At 39.8% G+C, this 24,661-nt stretch overlaps 1 protein-coding gene across 5 annotated transcripts; it reads left to right on the top strand.

The window, feature by feature from the left end:
* The first annotated feature begins 1,666 nt into the window (after nt 1-1,666).
* YTHDC1 (YTH N6-methyladenosine RNA binding protein C1) lies at nt 1,667-22,777 on the top strand. 5 transcript variants are annotated; one of them, XM_082315712.1, is made up of 18 exons: nt 1,667-1,782; nt 3,395-3,529; nt 5,838-5,939; nt 6,574-6,902; nt 7,035-7,389; nt 8,653-8,742; nt 9,244-9,297; nt 9,908-10,002; nt 11,913-12,021; nt 12,122-12,239; nt 13,344-13,428; nt 15,326-15,492; nt 18,028-18,110; nt 19,586-19,622; nt 19,715-19,754; nt 19,859-19,921; nt 21,498-21,632; nt 22,350-22,777. In XM_082315712.1, exons 1-18 carry the CDS (start codon nt 1,755-1,757, stop codon nt 22,572-22,574), a joined length of 2,250 nt encoding a protein of 749 aa, XP_082171838.1. In that variant the 5' UTR covers nt 1,667-1,754; the 3' UTR covers nt 22,575-22,777. The 5 variants fall into 5 exon arrangements, with proteins under 5 accessions (XP_082171838.1, XP_082171839.1, XP_082171840.1 ...); XM_082315713.1 differs by lacking the exon at nt 9,244-9,297; XM_082315714.1 differs by lacking the exon at nt 3,395-3,529.
* The last annotated feature ends 1,884 nt before the right edge of the window (nt 22,778-24,661 follow it).

Genomic DNA, 24,661 nt, shown 5'->3' on the forward strand with positions numbered 1-24,661 from the left:
AACAAAACACCCAGTAAAGTAATACCACAGAGTAATTTCTAGTAAAGTTAGAGAGTGCAAGCATTGCTTATAAAAAATGCATGCTAAATAAAATTGTTATGTGCATGCCAGTCACTGAAAGGTCACTCCACAAGGAGCTTAGCCAACTGATGTGATAGGAACACAGACACACAAGAATTGCTTCAGTCTTTGACTACAGAATCAAGAAGTGCCAGTAAAACTACTAGTGTGAAGTCCTGCATATTTACCAAAATAAAACTCCCAAGACTCATGGGATGAGCAAATGTTGAATCAGTTGTAGCACTACAGCAATAATAATAACCTTTAATCAGATCAAGAAGTCAATACAAAGCTGAAGAACAGGTATCTTTCTTTCTGTAAGCTTCACAATCACCTCGTCATTTTCGCCTTTTCACATAATTCCAACTCTACCATCTCTCTGCAGAAATGTTTCAGTTCTTCAGGGGGCACTTTTATCCTCTTTTCAGGCTTTGCTTTTACAGTTTTGAAGCGAGATGGACAATACCACCCAGTGCTATAGAGTGCCTTTTGCCCTCCAGCCTTCATCACTGGAAGGGTGCTTCCTCAAGCTAAACTACAGCTACTGTGCTGACCAGACGTTTTAACTAACCTGTCCACTCTGCGAGCACAGGCAAACGCACCAAATATCATGACTGGAGCATCCTGGAATGGCATTGCTCTGGAGGGAGGAATTCAGGGTATTGAGTTGACTGGCTGCACCCATTAGGCTACTCTAGCTAATATCCGCAGCCTTAAAACAAGAATTATCATTTAGTCTACAGCATTAATTACCTTGCTATGCATCCACTCCACTTAAAAAGAAAAAAAAAATTAAAAAGCAGGTAGAGCTTTTATAACAGTAGCATGTCAGCTAATAGAATTTAAAATACAAAACAAGCTCTTACTTGATAATTGCAAGTTACACACAACCCTAATAAACTACTGAAGGCTACTTAAGTAGCCAGGCCTCTTCACAAGCTGCCTGAAAGGGGAACTAAATTGTGGTGCTAAGTTTTCACCTAGTTTATGGTAGGAAAGAAGCATGCCCTAATCCCAAGTTTCTGTAAAAAAAAAAAAAATTGGATTGATAAAGTACACTATTTTCACATTTTAAGAGATACATTGCAAAACAAGCTGAATACCACCGGGAGCAAGAAAAAAACATTTCGTTTGAGAAAAAAAAATTAACAGCCAAAGGAAACCCAGGGAACAGCAATACCTAACACTGGGGAAGGCCATAGCTATTTTGCCCCACTCAAGACCCACACCAAGAGCTCCCACACCTCATGCAGCTATCACAACAGCACAGGAACAGGCAGAGATGGGGGCTTCACAACAGCTTCCCTCACTTTGAGGGCAGAAACCTCTTTCCTTCCCTACAGTTCTCCTCCCACCAGAGGGCACAGCTCAGGGCCGCGCTCTGAGACGAGCCCACCGCACACCAAGCACCTACACCGCCAACGGACAAAAATGGCGGGCTCCCCCTCAGCGCCCGGCGGCACGCATGCGCACGAGGGGGGGGGGGGCGCGCCGGACGGTTTTACACGCGCGCCCTCGCCCCGCCCCCCCGCCAGCGCGCATGCGCCGCCCCTTCTCTCCCCGCCCCTCCGCTCGCGGCGCGCTGTGACGCGCGGAGCGTAAACAAAGCGGTGCATTCTGGGAAGAGGGAATCGTTACGTGCAGGAAGAGGGAGCCTCCATCTTAGGCGCTCGACGCGTCGCGGCGGCGGCGGGATGGCGGCTGATAGCCGGGAGGAAAAAGGTACCCGGTGGTAGGGGTCGGGGGTAACGGTTAGGCCCCGGGGAGGGGGGATGGCTCGAGCGAGGGGGGACCCCCCCGCCCGAGCCATCCCCCCTCCCCCGGGCCTTGCTTGGTTGCTGGTGCCGGGCCTTCACTCTGGGAGACGTCCGTGAGGAGAGCGGAGGGGCGGCGGGGCCGGGAGGCCCTGCTGGAGGATGATTTTTGTAGTCTTTAGACGTGGCGTGTAGGGGAACGCTCCCTGTTGTGCCCTGGAGTGGTGGAGGTGATGGGACCGCCGTGCCGTAATGTGGGGCCCCGGCGGCGGTGGGCTCAGGGCAAGGTGACTTGAGCAGCGGGAATAGGATTAAGTTTGTGGTCCATAAGTTTAACGTTATTGGCAGCGAGTTACTGCTGGTTATCTTCTCGCAGAAAGTATCTGCTTTTCTTTATTTCTGCTTGGATCCCTAGCCATGTTTTTTTGTAGCATTTTCTGTCGAGGGACATAGTTACTTTAGCAAGCAGAAGCTGACGTTGGAATATTATTTTGGTGATTTTTGCTCCGCTTTTTGCAGTCAGTTATGCATTCTGGGCGCTGTGGGTAAAAAAGTTTGAACTAGAGAAATCGAAGGTTTCCAGGATAATGTATATTCACAACTCTTATAACTGCTCGTCACTGTGTGTGGAAGCTGAAGTGATCTGCATGTTGTCTGTGAGGTTATACGAGTCACTCCTCACAAAATAGTTCATTTAAGAAGTAAAAACAAAGTTTAGATGTAGAAGATTGCTGTTTAGTGGTTAGTGCAGGTAATAGTGTTATAAAAAAGGTAAAGGATCACTGTAGTGTTGTGGTTTGGTTTACATTGTTTTGGATTTCTATGGAATACATTTCATGTAAAGTTTTTTTGCAGGACGGATGTCCATGAAATGCCTTTTGTCAGAGAGGTGAAAGTTTGCTGTCTAATGTTTATTGTGAAATTAGATAACATGGAAAATTCCCACTAGATTTTGTTAGAACTAATAAATAAAGTTATTTCTAGTGCTTGATTCTTAATGGTATTATTTTAAGACTGGTGGGATAGACTATGATCAGGTTGTGTTGAAACAGATGTGAGCTGCCACAGTGGATGAGCAGTGAAATTGAAATGTTTACTGTTGTCATCTATGCATGTCTACTCATATTATCATTTCTCCAGATGGGCCTGAATTTTTTTATTCTTTGGCCTTTTTGTTCTTTTTTTTTTTTTTAATTACTGACAGTGGTCAAGTTATGAGTAGCAGACACTACATGGTTTTTTTTTTTGTTTCGTATTTTAATTTGCTTCTAATTTTCTGTCCTATGAAAGGGGTGATTCAGGTTGAATAGCAGATGTTAATGCACATTTGTTTGTAACTGAACTTATTTCTGCTGTAAATGCAACATTATTTTTGTGGTGCTTTTGGAAGAGAAATGCTGTTTCACTGCTTTAAAAAAGTGGAAATAAATCTCGCATACCTTTTTGGTTTGAAATCGCCTGGTCTTATCTCCTCTGTTTGCCAAATCAGATTTTTCCTTGGACCCTTCCTTGAATAAATCTAATGTTCATGGGCAGCAGAGGAAAAATGGCCTCCCCAGGTTACTTTCCTGCTGTTTCAGGTGAGTTAAATTTGTTCATGGAAGGATCCAACATACCCCAGAGTCAACAAAAGATGAGTTACAGGAGAGCCCAGTTGGGAGTGTCTGTAATGAAAAGGACCCATTTGGATCTTCCCCCTTCAGCAGTGATGAACTGTAAGAAATCTGTCCTCTACCGTTTTTCTTTTTTCTGTGCTTTTCCTGATGCTTATCTTGATCTGTCTGAGATAATTTAGCTCATTAGGTTGAACACTAACAGTGACAGTTCAGTGAGTGTAATCACCTTGTGGAAGTCAGTTGAGCAGTATACCTGATGCAAGTGAGAGATGGGAACTGTGTGTTCAGATTACCCTTTTTGCATCACCAGGCTGCTAGATAAATCTGGAAATTTATTTTTAAATAAATCAGATAGATGTATCTACAGAAGGGGGCGGCAGAAGGGGGCGGGGGGAACTCATCCTACTCCTGTCTTTTGCATACTTTTTGCAGGTTCAAACTATAAATCAGGCCCACCTAACCTGGAAGGGATTTATCAGAGAGTATGTGTCAAACTTGCTTATTCCATTAAATTTTCCTTATCTTCTCATTTGTTTCTGAACCAGCTGATACATGAGTCTTTTAGCACCTCTGAATGCTACTGCAGTAGCTAGGTTGAATGTAGTTTACACAAGTATGCTATTGCCTCACCAAAAGGGAAACAAAGCTAAGGTTCAATATGTGTGATCTGAAGTGGGTGATATGTTTAATATTCTAATCCTAGCACACCTCTTTTTCATTAGTCTCCCTTAAAAAAATATGGTGCTCTGAACTTGCGTAGTCTTCTGTGGGGAAGCAGAATGCAAGCCAGGAAATTGCAGCCCATGTTTAGTAGTTGCACACCCATGAATCTGACTCTTACATATCTCATTAATAACAGCAAGAATATTTGCTGTGGATATATAGGTATCTACAAACATAAAGGGCTATTCCCAAGAGAACTACGATGTGGCTTCGTGTTATATTTAAATGCCCTCTAACTGTAAACTGCCAGGAAAAGGCTTGATCTACCTTTCTCTGCACCGCTTCCTTTGCATCAGCTATAGCAGTTGAGCAGTTCAGGGACCACTTCTGCATTCCCTTACCACAGAAAATGTGGAGAAACGCCAGCAGGAAAACTAGCACGCATGCTGACTTCAGATTCAGTAGTATATAGTAGAGACACAAGTCTAATACTTTTTTCTGATTGTGTCTTTTTTTTTAACATCAAGCTGTAAAACTTCTTTTGTGATGCAGCTCAAGATTTTGAGATAGGCAAGTTGCCAAACTCTGGAGGACTTTGTTTGCTGCCTTACCCTGATTTCGTCCAGTACAGGAGTCCTTACCTGCTGCTTTATAACGTTGTACAATGTGTCTTCTACAGATACTGTCAACTAGCTGAATCCTTGCAGTTTGCTCTGCTTTCCTTTTCCTGAACACAGAAAATAAAATCAATCATAGCAATATGAAGTGGAAAGAGCTAAGAATTCCAGAGTTTAGGAGAAGAAATATGAGATTCCAAAGTTAATAACCTTTTCTATTATTTTTCTCTTTGCATGCTGAGGCTTAGTTCACTCTTATTTTTAAAGTGCTTGGAATATAGATCTGCTATCTTAAAGCTGGTGAGTCCTCCTCCTACCAGAATCACCACATATCCCCTTTGGTTTAAGGCAAAGTGAAACAGAGTCAGAGACAGTGACAAATTTTAAAAGTTGTGTGACCAAGTGCGGTCATTTACTGCTTCTAGCATGAATTTTCTTAAACTTTTGCCCTTTTGATCAAGTTGTAGTGTTTGTTTTTTGGTGCTTTGTTTGGTTTTTGTTTTTTGGGGGGTTTTTTTGTTTGTTTGTTTGTTTGTTTTTTCAGAGCAGCTCAGAATTTATTATGCCGCAAATAAGTACTACTTTCCCCTTCATCAGTGGGGTGACCTAGCTTGTGTTCTTGTTAACTTGCCCTGTTGTGTTTTTGGTGCTTGTAGGTGAACCACAATATTCAACCTCCTAACACAGCAACAACAAAAATAGTGGGGCAGGAGGGGAGATAATTTAAGGTGCAAGTTCTTCAGGATTTTGAGGAGAGAGGTCCCTCCTCTTTGCTTATGGCACTCAGACTATCTCCCAGTCTCATTTTTCTCAAATTTTGTACAGGCTTTTTTTGTTAAGCTTTCATTTTTAGGTCAGCTTCCCTGCAAATCTTGTTTAACATGAGGAGCCAACTTGGATCTTATTCAGGAGGCCTCAATGCATCTTGTGACATATTTTAATTCTTTTATTGGCTTTGCCTGGTCCTTTAACTGAAATTGTGGAAATAAATTAAGATAATGTTAATTTCTGCCTTGTGGCAGATCGGTAACCTTAAAGGAAATGTTTGGGTTTGCAAATACTAGTTCTACTGTAGTTTACATATCCAGACTTTTTATAGTTGTTTTTAACTTTCTTTTTGTCTTCAGATGGTGAACTGAACGTTCTGGATGACATTTTGACTGATGCTCCTGACCAAGATGATGAGTTGTATAACCCCGACAGCGAGCAAGATAAAAGTGAAAAAAAGGGTAGGTGACTTTGGTAGTGGATGTCCTGCAGGAACATAAATGGTAAAAACTGTCTGTCTTATTAGGGTTAAAGTCTTTGAAGTAGCGGCTCCTATAACCTGATTCGAAGAGGGAAAGAGTTCCAAAAGCCTTTGTTTCATGGACATCTGCTTTTTCACCTGACCTTCCAAGGAAACAATTAACTAGGTTTCCTTTTGTCTTAAAAGCAATTGCTGAGTCTGAGTTGTTGTGAATTCGTTTGCCGTTAGAAAATGACTGTCCTTTTTGGTTCGACGAATTGAAATGGAAATGGAGCAAGGGGGTCCCAAAGTCTGGTTCCAGTTCAGTTCCTGATTTGGCTTTAGGCCAATCCCATAAGCATTCAGTTTAGCATTCCCATATACAGTGTTTATATAATTTTAGAAAACACCTACCAAAGCCTAAAAGATTGCTCTTTTAAAGTAAAATACATGGTTTAGAACATGAGCTGTTCCTGACAAGCAGTTTTGAGTATTGTTGCAAAGCCTACATCTGGAAGATGCTACCTATGACTGCAACAGGGGAATTAACCAAAGTAGAGAAAGCAGGTGCTTCTGCACAGTTTTTGGTTTGATATACAAAATAACATTGAACTTGGTATCTCTTTCTATTTAAGGATCAAAAAGAAAAACTGACAGGATGGAAAATGCTGAAAGCAAGAGACAAAAACCTTCTGTACATTCATCAAGGCAGATGATGCCAAAGCCTCCTAGTTCATCAGTTAGCAATAACAAGAGAATAGTGAGTACAAAAGGAAAACCAGTATCAGAGTACAAGAATGAGGAGTATCAGAGGTCTGATAGAAACAAGCGCCCAGACGGTGATCGAAAGACGCGCATGTCAAGCAGTTCCAGGGAACCTTATAAAGGACAACCAGAAAAAACTTGCATGCGGAAGAGGGATATTGACAGAAGGGCGAAGTCTTCTACACCAGATGGTTCAGAGGTATTAAATATTCTCGCTGCCTTGTAAATAAAGCAATTATATGAGACCTTTATAAGGCACGTTTTCTTAGGACTGTGTGTGCATCCTGACAGTGTTATATGACTGCTGATTCACTTTTTCTTTAAACATCAGAGAATCAGGCATGATGTGGATAGAAGACCAAGCAGATCCAGCCATTCTTCTAAAGAAGAGGTGAACTCTGAGGAATATTGTTCCGATCACGAGACTGGCAGTAGTGGTTCGTCTGAACAAGGCAATACAGAGAATGAGGAGGAAGGAATGGAAGAAGAGGAAGATGATGAAGGGGAGGAGGACGAAGAGGTGGAAGAAGATGGGGAGGAGGATGAAGAAGAGTATGAACAGGATGAGAGAGATCAGAAGGAGGGAAATGACTACGACACACGAAGTGAAGCCAGCGATTCCGATTCTGAATCCGCCTCTTTCACAGATGGGTCAGTCAGATCTGGGACTGGTTCAGATGCGTCAGGTAGGTAACATCTAGCTGCTAATCCGAAATACCTTGCCATTGAAAGTTTGGCTGTTTTTGAAAGTAACCACTTCCTGAATATGTCAAAAGTAAGCCTTAATAGCACAAGTCAGCAAGATGATTATGAAATACCATAGGCAAGGAGAAAATGTACTGGAAAGTGGTATTTCTGTACACGAAAGCTTGTGAGTACCAGGATTACCATGCTGAGGATTCTTGATTGCTTTGGCCTTGCTGTTCAATGCTTTGAAACATTAGAATTAGTGTTTTCTTAGGTATATAATGGCTTAGTTTCTCATACAATTCATTTTAAGTTGGTGTTGAGCTGCTCTGTATTCATCTAGATGAGTGACCAGGTAGACTGGTGTAGTAAAAGCACCATCTCCCCAGGGAAGGATAGTTGAATCTTAAATAGTGGCTGCCTTCAGCATAGGAAATCTAAGCCTAAGTTGAAATGATTAGCTATTCGGGCAAACTTAGAAAGAAAGAAATGTTTTAAGCAGAAACTAGAAACAGATGCTTCGCAGTTGTATAGTATAACTGGTCCTAACTTACAGATGTGAAGTGTTAATGACGTAAATACTTCTGGTTTTGGCTGATTTTCTTAGTTTTTGGTTTTTTTTAAGAAAGGGGCTTGCAGTCCTGTTAAGATTCCTTTTGTATATCTTAAAAGTCTCCATAGGTGGTCATCCTGCTTAACATAATGCCTTCTTTGGCTCAGCTCTGCTGTTTAGAATTAGAGAACAGAAAGGTGTAACCTAAAGACAAGTGAAGCTGTAATAACTATTCTAAAAAGCTCCACAGTATAACGTAACACTTTCAAGAGTGGAAATAATAGCCTGTGTGCCACAGTGTTTTGTTTTCATACCTCTTGCCATTTTGTTGAGCTCTGAGCAAATGAGCCCATATCACTATTGCAACATGGTTTGTGCTCTGTGTTGCAAATTTGGCTGAAGGCTGGAGAGAAGAGCTAAACCACCCTTACTAAAACACCTAGGAGATAAATTCTGTCTCTAAGCTTTGCACAGAATTACTAGATTTGTGGTGTGTGTCTTCCTTTTGTGAATGAAAAGCTTGAGTAATTAGCATTTGCTTGTTTTATGCATGATAGTTTTGGGGCAGCAACCACAATTTTCACATGCAAGCCAAATGCTAACTCCACTATTACAGGTGTTATTTTCCTGTCTTGGTTCTTTTTATCTCAATTTTGCCCCCAACTTGATGCTTAAAATATTGCTTGTATTTGTTATGGGTTTCTTTTAGATGAGAAAAAGAAGGAGAGGAAGAGAGCTAGAGGTATCTCTCCGATTGTTTTTGACAGAAGTGGAAGTTCTGCATCAGAATCGTATGCAGGTATTCTTTCCTTTTATTGCTTGTCATCCTGACTTGCATCAAATCTTAATGTGTAATCTAAAATAAATGTAACTGGCTGTAGAGGTTTATGGGGTATGTAGCTTTGTATAATTTGGTATTGACTTCTGGCATGTTGTGTGTGGATACCTTTGGGGGGAAGTAGGCTTTCTTGTTACTTTAATGCTATTCTGTTGCTTAAGTGGAATTTTCACTTTTTTTTTAAACTTGGAAGATGATGATTCAGTGACTAGTTTTCTGAGTAGGAAATTGTTCAAATACTACTTTAAAAAAACAAACCCAAACCAAACAACCCAAAAACAAAACCAAAAAAAAACCAAAACAAAACACTCGTGCACATTGAATAGTATTTTTTGTGTGTGTGGGTGCGCGCCAGAAAGCATAATTTGTCATGAATGAAAATTGTATGTGACAAGGCTGTAGAAATTGTATATTATCTCTATTAAGGCTCAATCTGAACAAATGTACTTTGGCTAAACACAGGTTCAGAAAAGAAGCATGAGAAATTATCATCTTCCGTTCGTGCTGTCCAAAAAGGTATCATTTAAATTTGAATTTTTAATGCATGCCCCATAGCAAGCCATTGTCTCTGTTCATTAAATTACCTGTAAGTAGTAATGTTCCGATATAAATCCGTTTGAGCACATAATTGTTCTGAGCATAACAAGTGAATATTGAGCTACTTTTGCATGTGTTGAGAGCGATATGCAAAAAGTTCAGTCACGTTGCTCCTTGTAGGGGCAGCAAAGGAAAAAATAAAGTGCTTAGATCTGAAAAGAGGAACATTTCAGCATTCTCTATTGGATAACTTGTGCTGATACGAGTGTTACCCAGTATTTATCCAAAGATTATTAGGAAAGGAAGTAAATCCTGTATATCGGAACATCACTGAATCATGCTGATTTTATTTTTTTCTTTACCTGAATATCTAAGTTTTAGTTTTGATTTGGTTTCCCCTGACATTTTGTGCTCTACAGCTTAGACTTCAAGTTTCAAGTTGGGTGGTTGACTGTGATAATACATAGGTAGGAACTGGGTGGGATACAGTGTATTTTGAAGGAAACAAACAACTGTCTACACTCAAAGCAACATTTTTGACAACTGTAAATATTTACAGGTCAGCTTATTTGACACTTTGTTTTTTCAGACCAAACAAGTAAACTTAAATACATTCTCCAAGATGCAAGATTCTTTCTCATCAAGAGTAATAACCATGAAAATGTATCACTTGCTAAAGCAAAGGTATGTTGAATTTTCTTCAAACTGATCACTTTGTCTATTTGCAAATACAACCACCTTACTATAGAAAAGTATATATATAGATGCATTCTTTTTTCCATCACTCAGATCTTGGTAGAGGCAAGGATGAACGCTACTGCTCCTTGATTCTTCAAGGGTAGCTATTCTGCTTCCACTGTAACCTAGAAAAGTTTCTAGACCATCAGTCATTGATCTTGATAAGAGTAGGGTTAAAAAGGGGCCTCGGGGTCTGTTTGATAATGTCCTAAGACAACCTCCATTGGGAACGCTGTGATGGTATTTTCTCCCTTTCATCAGCACCTGTGTTCATATCGCTGTAGGAGGTTCAGAATGTTGTTTTGGCTTTCATCTGATGCTGTAAAAGTAACTTTTTTTCAGTTGATTTGGGGATCTGAAGCCTTATTGCAGAAAGGTATGCCTAGCAGTGCTCATGTAGGGGAGTTCTTAGGAGGGATTACGGTGCACTGGACTTCATCTGCTGAGGCATGGCACTAGGCCACTGGTGGTTTTGTATTTGCATGTGTTATTTGGAACAGCTTGTAGAGAAAATAGCTGATTTGCTGTTACACAATATACCCAGAGTAGCTGATTCTATTAATGAAGATTTTTCTAAAATAGAACAGCATTAAAACGATTAAATGAATCTTAAAATTCCTGGACAGGTTTGGCCCCCTCCCCCCCAGCTTTGGGTGTGATCTGTGCAGTGTACACCATTCTGACTGGTGTTTGCTTTAGCTCCTTAGAGGAGTATATCCTTTCTGTGCTTCATCCACACTTGGGGCTGCAACAGTATCCTTGTTCCTGAAGTTCTTGGAGCGGATGCTTTGTCTCTCAGTGTGTAGGCATCAGTGCTTTGCCACTGCACTTTCATGAGACTGGCTTTTGCGGTGCCAGTGCAGTAACTTGTTCTTGTTCATAGCAGGGCTTCACAAGTAGCCTAAAGCAATATACATCTGACTGAAAGCTAGTAAAAAGACCAAATAGTTCTCTGGTGACTTTAATGAATTGTCAGAGTCAGGCAAGCACTAATCTAAGCACAGAGGAGGACGTGAGAACATATCTTCAACAAAAAAGGAAGGGGCGTGACATTTTCTTTGGTTGATCCCAGATCATATTCTGAGGCTGAAGTTTGAACATATTAAACCAGCATCAGGTTCTCTGAGTTTGCCCAGAGAGTGGATTGGGGAGCTGATCTTGCTGAAAAGTAATACAGCAAACTGGTATTCTATAGCTCAGCTCAGTTGGTACCTTAAAACAGATTGGGTTTTGCCGTGCATGGCTACACAATGGCTGGTGAAAGGGAAAAGGTAGGAATTAGTAGGTGGGGATGTGGGAGGCTGAACAAACTGTTTTGAGTTGTCTTGCCAATTTAAAATGTTGGTCTGTTGTCTTTCGTGTTTCTGGCCTTTCACTAAGAGTTTTAAAGTCTGCAAGCTGTCATCAATAAATCTGTCATACTAAGAAAGTTACTGAAGTCTACCTGCCCACTTTTCAGTACATATGCTGCTGTTTTTTCATAATTTGTGTGTATTATGTAATACATGAACTCCCAAAGTCACTTAAAACATATATGAAAACCTTTGTCTTTAGTATTTTTAATGTATCTGTCCATCATTATAATTACAAATGAAACCTTATAGGTGGTCTAAATGCTTCTGCAGTGTTAAAAACAGATTGAGAAGCCAATGCTTTGAAAGTTTTATCATGGGGTAGGCTAAAAATATTTTCTGAAGGAACTGAATTTGGCAATACCTTTCTCTTTCCATTATCTTCTATTCCAGAACACTAGTTTGGTCTTGTTTTCCTCATCTGTACTGTATACTTCTGTTGGCTAAATCACTTGAGATGAACTCTTATATTTTGGTGGTGGGATGGGGGTTGTTTTGTTTTAGGGAGTATGGTCGACACTTCCAGTGAATGAAAAGAAGCTTAATGCTGCATTTAGATCAGCAAGGAGTGTTATTTTGATATTTTCTGTAAGAGAGAGTGGCAAATTCCAAGGTAAGGGAAAGTGCACTATTGCCAAGGTAAGTGAAAGTGAGTTTTATGTGCAATAGCTTTTCTGTTGTGTCTTCGTTACAATTCACATGAAATCCTCTAGGATTTGCAAGGCTGTCTTCAGAGTCCCATCATGGAGGATCACCTATACACTGGGTGCTGCCTGCGGGAATGAATGCAAAAATGTTGGGAGGTGTCTTTAAAATTGACTGGATTTGCAGGTAAATAATTGTTCATTTATGTTGGTGTTTAGTAACAAGGCATTTTAATACCTTTTCTGTGTATCACTCACTCGAGTGCTGACACCATCCTTTCGAAAACTCAATTCAACCAGAGATCTGTCCTCCAATCTCCCCAAATCCATGCCTCCATGCTACTCAGCTTGGGACTCAAGTCTGTAACTGACATGCACTACAGAATTTTCTTTGTTTTTAATGTAGACAATTAATTAATGTAGAGATTTTTAACACTTGATTGTGTTCCTTCACTGATCTCTTGCACTGAAACCGGAAAACTGTATTATGAAGCCTTTGAGTAAAACAAACTGCTCACTTGAATAGATAGCTGTGGATAAAAGGGAAAATAAAATCCTGTAAGGACAGATCTGTCTTCATCTGACATCTTGGCATCTGACTGAACAAAGAAAATGCTACTGCTCTAAAATAATATATGAAATAGTACAGATATTTTGCATAACATATAGGTTGTGAGCAGTATGCTCATTGATTTAACTGAGTATGTCTTACGGACAAGGTTTTAAACCTCTTTTAAGAAAAAGAGCTATATCAGTCCTGTGAGATGCATTGCATGGTTGTACAAGCACTTTGGGCTGCCAGAAATACTAAATATAGGGAAGGTGAGAGTTCAAATTAGAGAAGAATACAGGTTGGAAAAATCCTCTGAAGTTACTGACTCCCACCTCCAGCTCAAAGCAGTTCTAGCTTCATAGTTATGCGAGATGCTCAGGGATTTATTTCAGTAGGTACCATGAGCTACCACCTCACATAGAGACTGGTGAGTGTATTCAGATGGTGAGAAAATAAGCAAGCACAATCTCAATATTGTACAAAGACCAAAAAAAAAATTTCTTTAGTAAGATAGGCTGTCATAGTATGGACTATACTAGTTAATATTGGAATAAGGCAAAGTAAAATCTTCAGTTACTAGTACTTAATACATACTAATATGTTAATTCAGAGACCTGACAGTGCAAAGGGTAACAGGATCATTTTGTATGTTGTGTGCTTTTGTATGCATTTTTAAATTTTTTTTTTTTTTATGAAAAATGGAGGCAAAACTATAAATGATGCCACTTGCATATTTAGGCGTGAATTGCCGTTCACTAAGTCTGCTCATCTGACCAATCCTTGGAACGAGCATAAGCCAGTAAAGATTGGACGCGATGGACAGGTTTGTAATTTTTTTTTTTCTATAACCCACATCTTCTAGTGCTTGCTTTCAGCTTTGTATGTACAGAAGATTTGGAATCTTTTTAGATCAGTTGTTACTTGCAGTAGAGTACTGTGACAAAGGCACTCGGCTTATTTCTAATGTTGCAGAAGAAGGAAACAGAAAACAATACAGTGCCAATTCTGTTGTCATCTTTGCGATAAACAGTGTTTGATGCTTCAAAACTATGTGATGTTTTGGATTTGAAATGTAACGTGCCTTGCATTGTATGGTGTGCTAACCTATATAGCATCAGTTTTTAGGAACAAGTTCTGGTGTTTTCAGCTGTGTTCTGCGTTGCATTTTTTCATATACTGTATTGGTTAGGGCATAGACTCTACCATTATAAAGTGGATGCTAAGAAAATTTTAAGTGGGGTGGCTCTTTGTTTTGTCAGACATACCAGAGTGCAGGTGTGTTGCTGCTGTCATCAAGTAACCTAGTCTTGACTAAAATAACGGGTTCTGCTTGCTTAAGGCAAAATGGGAGTTGCATAATCCCCATACTGTATGGAAAATGTAGACTCTCCGCGTTATTTTGCCCATAGACACATTCACTTTGTTGGGTAGCACAAGTAAAACAATATTTTCAGTCTTGTTTTTAATTTAGTGTGAACTTTAAAAAAAAAAATTTCAATTAACTTTGTTAAATGGTTAAGGAAGTAGTTTTTTTAATGTTCTGTCCACTTCACTGTAGAGTTGCCATCTGGACGTGGGTTTCATCTTTTTTCATAAAATTGCTGTACTGTTAGGTACTGGGCAAGGATTGGTTGATGCTTGCTCCCTCTGCTTTTCAACTCGGGTTATTTCCTGAAGTGGCTGTCATTTATCCATTTATGTTTTGTGTAACCCTGAATGGATCTCTCTACTGAGGACGTGTACACTGAGCTTCTTGCATTTACGACATCCTTTGGGAAGGCGTTCCACAGGCCTGCTAGTCACCAGGTTGAAGAAGCACTTCTTTGGATTGTTGTGCACCTGGCTCCTGCTAGCTTCATTTGATGGCCCCGAGTTCTTGTACTGGAAGAGGGAGTCAACGCGTTGATCTCTGCCCCTCTCTCCTCCAAACAACTCGCGGTGTCGGACACTCCCATTGTATCCGTCTTGTCCCCCATACCCCACATATTCCTCTTTTTATTCTAGGCTGGAGAGACCTCGCCTGTTCAGTCATTGCATCTAGGAATTGTTGTGCTCATTCAGTTGTCCTTGGTGCCCCGCTTTGAAGCTTTTCCGTTTCTACTGTCCCCCTATTTTTTGAGATGAAGGGGTCAGAACTGCACCCAGTATTTAAGGTGTGGGTGGAACATGGACTTTCAGTGTGGTATAATGACTTTCTCATTCTGTGTTCCTTTCCTAATAATCCTGAACACACGATTTGCTTGTTTTGACTGCTGTCAAGCATTGAGCTGGTATTTTTGTGGGCCTGTCTATCATACACTGAAGAATTCACTTTTGAGCGGTAATAGTCAACTTTGTCAGCCCATGGCTTTATCTATGAAGCTGAGATGGCTTTTCTTCCTATGTGTGTGACTTTTCTCTCTGTAATGATTTTCTTTGTGATGAAAAACAGTCCTCTGATTTTGTAGCAAAACAGTGATGTGGCCTGTATGTCTCATGGGAAGATATGGTTGCCCCAAGTATTGGACTATTTCATGAAAATTCTAAGTAATGCCTAAAGAGTGAAAGGTAATGTAAGTGAATTTTGCTCTGTCTCTAGTGGTACTGAAACCTCTTCAAAGTGTCTTTTTTTTTTTTTTTTTTTTTTTTTTTTTTTTTAAATGTATGTTGTTGTCAGTGTATTTGGGAGAGTTTCATTTCTTCAGTTTATAAACCACTACTGAACTTCTAACTAATTCTAGGAAATTGAGCCGGAATGTGGAACGCAACTTTGTCTTCTCTTCCCTCCTGATGAAAGTATTGACTTGTATCAAGTCATTCATAAAATGAGGCACAAGAGAAGAATGCACTCGCAACCCCGATCAAGAGGACGCCCATCCCGTCGAGACCCCGTTCGGGACGTGGGAAGGTTAGAAACGTTCTTTGGACTGATAATAGGCACATGTATCAGAATAACGTGATGGAGGAATATGATTCGTCAAAGCTTTCCCTGCGATAAAGAAGAGAGAAAATCCTCAAATCAAGCTGCATGGACAAGTTTGTGGCTTCATTGAGGATTTCACATGGTTCCCCGGTCTGTCATTTTTCAAGAGGAAAATGGGGATCTTTGCTTTTGCAGAAAAAAAGCTCTTAAAGTGCTGTCTAGTTTAGACTAGATCATTTATTGAGATAATGCAACATGTAATGCTAGCTGTAGGTAAGCTTGGCTTGATTATGAGCAGGCTAGATGGAGAGAAGGAAATATTTATATGCCAAAAATGTGTTAATATCTTGTAAAAGCCTTTTCTTTCAGGTGTGTCTCTGGATAAGCCTTATCAAATATGGGACTTTTATAAGGATCACTTAGAATTTTGCAGAAGATGCCGCCTCATTTTGAGGATAAAATATTTAAGTTATTTTGATATTCAAGAGGAGCATTATTGGGACTGTTTCAAATTGTGTCACCGTGATGTGTTAACCCCATTGCCAGATATTCTCTAACATGTAACCACTGAATTCACACATCTTGCTGAGCTTCTGAAAACAGTAGGTTCTTTCCAAAAGGGATCAAGTGGCCCTTGGAGACCCGGCAACAAACCAAAAAGAATGGCTGTTGCTGTGTCTGTATATACAACCTTTCCAGATGCTGGCAGTACCTGTGGACTTAAAGTATTTTTAGAGGATCGACATGGTTATTGATCACTGCTATATGAACTTAACATCATTTTCCAGAAAAAAAGGGGGTATAACTTGTTACAGAATTGGAGAAGTCTTTGCAAAGAACTGATATTAGCCCTTCTGCCAAACACCTTTTCCCCGTGTAGCCACTTTGCATACAGACTGATGTATGGTTTGGGCTGAAACCTTTGGTTAAGTTTCCTCTTTGTGGAAACATCCTGTGGTAGGTACAGATACCCAACAAGAGTCCCCATTTCCTTGAGCTTAAAAAAAGGACACTGTAACGAGTAGGTAGGAGGAAACCTGGCAGCGCCCCCCTATTTTTGGCTTTAAAGGACTGAACACCAAGATGGCTTTTGAAGTTAAGCTAAGAGGTTTCCAGTGCAATAAAGTATATACAAGTGAAGGTTTTGCAATGGACTGCAAACTATACATATAACACCACCACACCTTCTCAAGCCTGCCAGGGCCTCCATTTATGTATGTGGCTTACAGCTTAAAGTCAGTAGTTGGACTACTATATGAACTGTTTCTATCATATTTTATACCGGTCGTAAATGCACTCTCAAAACTACAAGAAAGCGGTATGTTTATTCTTTACACCAGCTTTTATTTTCCTTGATCTGATTTTGCTGTAGATGCAACTGCTTTGGTTTTCGGGCTTTTTGCTCATAGTAAAGAATCTGCTTTCATTTTAAAAAGCTTAGTAACTGGGTATGGTGGGCTTTAAAGACTGAAGTGGGGAAGGGGGAGGAGAAATGACTTTATAAAGCTAAAAGCTACATGAGCTTGTTACTCAGTGAGCAAGTTGCACAGTAATTAAGCAATTTAAGAAAGTGTTAATGTCTTGTCATAAGGAATTATATTGTTGGGGTGGGGGGGAAGGGAATGGATTTGTAGCTGCTTTATGTTTAGAAACACTGTTATGTTAGCATTGGAATCTCCCATTAATGTTGATGTACCTTGATGGAGCAAAATTAGCAGCCAGTTTGCAGTTCTGTATTAAACATAACAGCGACTGGAGTGTAACTGTTTTATAATCAAACTTCCTCCTTGAGAGCAAAGTTCTTAAAGATAACATCTCTTCCATAAAAGAGCTGTTTGTATAGAAAGGAGCCCCAATTATTTTAATTATTAGGAAGCTTAAATGTTTTTCACCTTTCTCTAAAAGGCACCAATGCATTGCTGGTAAATTGCCTAGAACAGAAATTGTTAGAAATAATATCATTGGCCTACTCAGTTAGAAAAGCTACAGTGAAAGAAGCAATTTCGCAAAGCGTGCACAGTTTTATTTATAAATGTTATGGAACTAGACCTTTTATAGAATTCTTTACCCCATAGCTAGCAAATACAGCAATGTCCATGCCTTCTGACTGTAATGATATATTTTGCCATCTATTTTCACTGTATTTAGTTCTGTAAATTCTTTTGTTATCAAATAGGTTGTTTCAAATTGTGATGTGGAAAGTGTAATGTTAAAGCCTAAGTCTGAGTTTGTTTTAGACAAATTTGTTACCCTTTGCTTGGTACAAAGGTACAGTTGGGTAGAGTTCCTTTCTTAACTACCAGAGCTCCTGTAGCCAGAAGGTTAACAGTGGAGGGTATTTAATCATGCTGTTCCTGATTATTTGAGTTCAAATTTAAAGCTGTAGAACATTTTGAAGCAGATGGAATTCAGAATTATTAAATTGAGATCCTGGGCAGCTCAAGCTATTCCTCTGAGGTATTCTGCTGTGACGAATGCTCCAAGCAACCTTGTTTAATCTCTGATATCTAATTTGTGTAGGCGTCGACCAGAAGATTATGATATTCATAACAGCAGAAAGAAACCAAGGATTGACTATCCCCCTGAGTTTCACCAAAGACCAGGTTAATATCTTACTATGAAGATTTGTGTGCACCAATTCACAAGTGTTTTCTCTTTTAGTGTGTCCTCGTTTAATTGAAAAGTAAAATATTGATATGACTGGGATATAAAAATGGGACTTTTCCCAAGTGCTGCCTGCTGGTTTAACCCACCTCTCACAGAACTCAGTGACACTGTTTCACTGGTTTGAGAGGGAGAGCTGAGTTAATCTATGCTGAGCCCTTTTAAGAGCCTCAGAATTGCGTGCATTGTTGTGAATGATCCTCTCAAGCGCTTTGTTAATACGAATAGTTGAAATGCCTGACGGGCACAAGAATTGGTTTGCCCTACTTGTCAATACACTAATTGTCAAATTAAAATGTTTATGAGAAGTTTCCGACTGGGAAAGTCAGCTGAGATTGCCTGACTAGCAGCCTGTGTTGAGGGATGACGGTAAACATTTGATTATGTTTTCAGAGAGAATTTTTTTACAAGCTTGACATGAGAAAGGGAGGGGGAAATTTCACTGCATTTTACAAGAGGGTCTAATGATGAGTTTGAGAAAGGAATTTTGTTGTTCTCCAGAAAGAAATGCTTGCAGTGGTAAGGCAGCAACAACACTGATAATATTGCAAATTTTTTTTTCTTCAGAAAGCAATTATTAAGAAATTGTCACTTTTAATCTACTGAATCTTGCCTCACTGCTATTAGAAATAACGTATTGCATTATTTCAGTAGTAGATTTCTAAATCTTTCTTAAGAACCTGCCTTTCTCCGTCCAGCTTGACTGCAAAGCCTGTGTTCTTTGATGCAGAGAGTGTTGTTGCTGCTCCCTGGCTTTCCAAGACCATTGTTTAGAGTACAGAACAACGTTTTTTAAAATAATGAAGCTTGGAAGCATTATTTTATTAGCATAAGCATGCGTGGTGGTTTGCACCATTTTACTGAGCTCTTTAAAGTTTACTTCCTGGGATTTACTGAAGCTGTAACAAGTCTTTGCTGTGTGGGGCTTTTTGAGATGTTTTTTAGGATGTTTTTAATTTTCTGTGTAACATTGTATCCAAAACCTATTAGGAAACCAGCCTTAAGGGTTGCCCAGATGAACACACTGTACTGAATACACAGTTAATAAGTAATGACAGCCATGTGCTGACTGCCAAGGGACAGTACCCTTCAAACTTGTGGGCATTCCCAATTCGTTTGACTAAAATTCAAGTCTTTATTTGCACAGATACCCTCTTTCATATTTGTTTGTAGTTTGTGCAAGTTCCTACGGGTATATCTGTATCATTTTTTTGTTACTACATTATACTATTTTTCCATACCGTCTACAAGAAGCTGTAAGTTTTTGAGAGTTATTTTGAAAGCAAGGGTAATGGCAGGTAGAAACAACTTCATAGCTGGCACAAAATGAATGGACAGTTTCTAATAAGTATATTTTTTAAGACTGTTATCATGAGATGGTAAATTGAATTAATACTGCTTGATGTTCGAACAGGGTATATAAAGGATCCCAGATATCCCGAAGTAGACAGGTAAGGTGTGTTCATGTTATTCATTTTACGCCCTGGTAACTTGTCTGTATGGATAAATTGGATTTAGTTCTACAAATTTTTATTCCCAACAGACGATTTTCAGGAGTTCGACGAGATGTATTTTTAAATGGGGTAAGTTGGTGCATGCAGACTTTTGGGACACTTGTTATATTCAGCTTTCAGTGCTTCCAAAGAACAATCATCACAAACATTAATATTACTGTCTTTCATTTTAGTCCTACAATGATTACGTGAGGGAATTCCACAACATGGGACCACCACCACCATGGCAAGGAATGGTTTGTGTCTCATTGAATTTAATTTTTGTCTGTAGAATATGGCTTTTTTTGTTCCCCTTTAGAGGAGCCTAGCATATTCAGTGTGTGCTCTTCCCTTTTCCTAAAATATCTTTGCTGTAACTGTAAAATTTTTTGGGGGAAAAATATTTATATCAAGTATTTTGTAATTTATTTAGCTCTCAGCAATAGTCCAGCATTCTGGTAAGCAGTACAGCAGCAGGAATCTGGCTTGGTTTGAACCTGAAAGCTCTGAGGAACTAGCAGAACCCTCCTTTAGCCTACACAAGAGGGTGTGATTAAATTTTGTATTCTGCTAAATATTCATAATACTTGGCTTTCTCTCAAATAGCAAATGCATCAAAGAGGTGGACTTGCTGCAGAGGCTCATGGAATGGACTGGCATGCTCTAGTGTTGTGCAGTAGCTTGCTTTTGGCTATGGCAGTGAAGCATGCAGGAAAGTAGCAGAATATACTGCACACCATAATCAAAATAAGTCTTGCTGTATTGCAGCCTCCACTGAAATGCACTTTTTTCCCAGTCAGATGAGCATATGTATGAGTACATGTATCTACAGCTACGTGCATGGAAATTAAGATGGTTCACTTGTACAGCTGTGGTTTTGCCATCAAGTCAGGAGGAATAGTCATTATAACTAGTTATTTTGGTTATATTTAGTAATTCTGGCCCTGAGGGTCCTGATATTGGATAACTGTAATGAGTCTTTTGGCTCTTGTGTATACTGTTAATGAGCAAAAGGCAGCGCCAGATGTAGAGATGCTACTATAGCCGCTCATTTTTCTCAGTTGAAACACAACTCTGGTTTGTTGTAACTGAAAGAAGTGAGCCAAGTTGTCAGACTGGGAGGAAAATGGTTTTTCAAACAGAGCTAAGCCTCCAGAAACTCCCATTTTTATTTTTTTTTTCCTCCCTTCTTCCCCATTCTGCATGCTGTCCAAGTAGTTGTCCTAAAATCCAGCACTTCCACCTACTTCCTTTGTGACAGCAATGCAAGCAAAGATGCTTTGGTCATATGGGAAAGAAAGGTCTTGCTGATTGAAGAAATGGAAGAGAACAGCCAAGACATGTCTTGTTTTTAAAAAAAAAAAAAAATTACCTGGTAGCCTTTTGTCAAACAATTTGTCTTGCAGAGTAAGTTTGTTCATTTAAAATAGGAATATGTTCATAAGGAATGGCACTGAAAAGATTCATTTCTGTAAGAGCTCACTGGTTTGGACAAAATTAACATTCCATATGCATAGATTAAAAAAAACCAACCACCCCATTTAAGTAGCAGTTTAATGTACAGTATCACTTTGAGGCAGATATGGAAAGAAGACGTGTTCGGGGTTTGGGGAGGGTGTTGGCCAAACTTCTAAAGAAGCGATGGTAGAGAAGTAGTAAAGCATGCCGACAATGAAAACAGTCTGCCATTCAGTTAGGAGGCTGTGATCGGATATATTAGATGTCATGTTTTCCACCTGAAAGAAAGTAACCTCTGCTCTTCATTCCCAGCAGTCAGCCTTGTGTGCATTCCTTTGTTTTGAAACACTCAAACTTCCTGTAACTTTCTTGTAGCCACCGTATCCAGGTATGGAGCAGCCACCACACCACCCTTACTATCAGCACCATGCACCTCCACCTCAAGCTCACCCTCCATACTCAGGACATCATCCTGTACCACATGAAGCAAGATACAGAGACAAACGAGTAGTAAGTGTCCACAGAGACAGAGGGGGACATGAGTCTGCAGGCCAGAGTAGGAACGGGAGGAATTTGGGGTACGGATGTAGCCTAACCTGAGATTTGTTGACTTTGATAAACTGCATTTTTAAGACCTGTATTAGTTTTCCTTGGAAAGGTCAGTTATTTAGATGGACTAGACAGTTCCAGCATCTTTGAAAAGCCTCTCTCTCCCAGGTGATGTAGAAGTGCAAAGTTCTTGGAACATACTCTGAAACTGAGATGTGGGCTTCCAGCTGTCTTCAGTCGCTGCACTTTTCATGCTGAAGCCCAGTTGGAATAAGGACATGCCTGTAACATTGCTTGCAGTCATGCAGAACAAATTACTTTATCAGCAGAAAAGTTTGTGGTTTATAACTTTTTACAGGCACATCAAAAAACAGGGCGCATGGTAAAATAATTTGTTAGCTGGCTTTGAAGGCTGCTTAGCTTTCAGGTCTCTTGCTGGTATCTGGCATTTGAACCCCAGCGTCTGCACAGTGGAAGCACAGACGTGGTGCTGCCCTGAAGACGAAAGAAGAAACTTGAGCTTATGGATGCTGGACATAATTTTTTTTTTTTTGGTTGGTTTTTTTTGTTTTTAAAATACTGAGCTTTCCCAAGAGTTACGGCCAATCGTATGCATAAGGGAAGGGAGGGGATTTTAATCTGGGAAAGAAAATGAACAGAGCTGTCCTTTCATCACAGCACGACTACGACATGAGAGTAGACGACTTTCTTCGCCGCACACAAGCAGTTGTCAGTGGCCGGAGAAGCAGGCCTCGGGAAAGGGACCGAGAGCGGGAACGGGACCGTCCTAGAGATAATAGAAGAGACAGAGAACGTGACAGAGGCCGTGATCGGGAAAGGGAGAGAGAGAGGATTTGTGACCGGGACAGAGACAGAGGTGAAAGAGGTAGATACCGAAGATAATCTATCTGGAACCAGTGCTCACTTGAAACAAAAAAAGCTTGTATTTTTTTGTGTGTTTACAAGTAGTACATTTTATTTTCAACTGTCTACTTAAAGTTCGTTGTGTAGAAGGATTTATAATGACCCTCTCTATTCCAAGCATGCAGTGAACTATGAACTGGAAAAACTCAAATCGGCCAAAAATAAAATACACAAAGCTGACACTCAACTTGGCGTTTCTATTGAAGCAGAATGGGAAACAGCTAAGAATGTAGATACTGGTTAATTCTCAATAAGTGTTCATCTACTTAGTGACTTCATTCTAGGTTTTTGAATACTGATGGATAACTGCCTTGGGTTTTTTTTGTTTTTGTTTTTGTTTTTTTTTTGCTTTGATGTTTTCTTCCTGTAGTTTCACATGGTTCAGTGGGAGAATGCTGCTATCAAGTATGCAAATATTGAAGTATGATTTTTTTTTTTTTGACTGTATGGCAGTGTTGTAGCAGCCTTTTTTTTTTTCTTCCCCCTGCCCTTGTTTTTTAACCCTATCTGTAAAGTCAAGTGTTTTTTCAGTCTTCAGTAATGAAAGCAATATTAAGAAGACACTATTGATTTCTAATTTTTAACCTTTTTTAAAAATCTTCCCGTGTTCAGTAACATTTTGGTCAATTCTCTTGTCTAGTCTCCCTCCAAAATGTACACATTGCTTGGAATGTTCACAACTTGCGTGTGTGGAACCAGAAAATATTGCTGTATTCTACATTGCTACCATTTTTTTTTACAAAAATAAATTGGTAACTATTGAAATGATTAAAACTCCAGATCGGGTTTCTTGGTCTTCTGAGCTTGCCAGCTTTGATAGATTCTGGCAGTTCTAGGAAAGTATTTGTGTTCAAAAATAGTTTAAAGGTTCTTGTGATAGGTGAAATTGATCCGAATCCTGAACTTAGGAAGAGGACTGCTGAAATAAAAGGTAATTGCTTTTCTGTTTCCACAGTGAAGTAGTCAACTTATAGCTCCTGCAGCTAATCAGAGTTATTAAGGCCCTACATGTTCAACTTAATCAAATGATCTCTGAGCTATTGATAGGCTGTCGTCGGCCATAATCGTACCTGTCTCCCAGGAGCGTGTTAGTCCTGCAAGATCCAGACTCTCCCCATGTCTTCTTTGCAGTGATTACTGCATCACTTGTTATTTCTCTTAAATAGGAAGTATTTGAATCTAAATGCTGATGGTAAAACTGTGAAAAAAGAAAACTTGTAGTGGAAGTTGTTCAGTTTCTCCAGCAATTTCCTAGTTCTTGAAACCTGTGTGAGTAGCACTGCCTTGGTGGACTTCTTCCTAACCTTTCTTCAGTGTCTTTTCGCGTAACAGAGCCAGATTGTAGCATGTGCTTTAAAGACTTCCAACTCCACGGCACTGAGTGCTGTAGCTGGTTTTATAAACTGCAATATAGGATTGGCCACGGTGTGGCAGTTGCGGAAACACATGTTTTTTAGCTCTGATAATAATTTGGGCTCTGTATATTTTAGTCTACACAGCTATAGTAAACATCTCCATGTGCTAAGCAAAGAGTTTGACCTCTGTGCAAGTATGTTGGGATTTTTTTTAAACACTACAAGAAGTTGAACATATGTTTTGGGTTCCTCAAAACAGTTTACTGTGCACTGAGAGGTTAGCCTGTTAGCAGTAGGATTAGATCAGTCTGTCAAATTCAGTACACATACTGTGTCTTAATTGGAGAAATGCATCATAGATCACCTCCATTCGTTGGTATCTTTCTCTGCTTTATATATAGATTCTAGAAAGAAGAGGGGGTTTTGATTTTGCTTGGTTTTCTTTTTTACTTGTTAAATTCAATGTTAGATGAGCCAAACATCTCTGAGTAAGTTACAGAAAAGAAGCACCTCCTTAAAGTGACTGCAGAGCACTTTCTCTGTCCAGCTTTTCCCAGCTACCCTGTTGCCCCTGTCCTTTGTTAGCCCTATCTGACCAGTGTCTACACAGTATGCTAGGAGGCTTGCTGGCCTTCTGGCAACCAAACTGACATCTCGGCAAATCTTCTACTTGCAGGAGCTGGATGATGGGGACTGTTATTGATCAAGCTT

Source organism: Platalea leucorodia (assembly GCF_965183815.1).
Source record: "Platalea leucorodia genome assembly, chromosome: 6".
NCBI lineage: Eukaryota > Metazoa > Chordata > Aves > Pelecaniformes > Threskiornithidae > Platalea > Platalea leucorodia.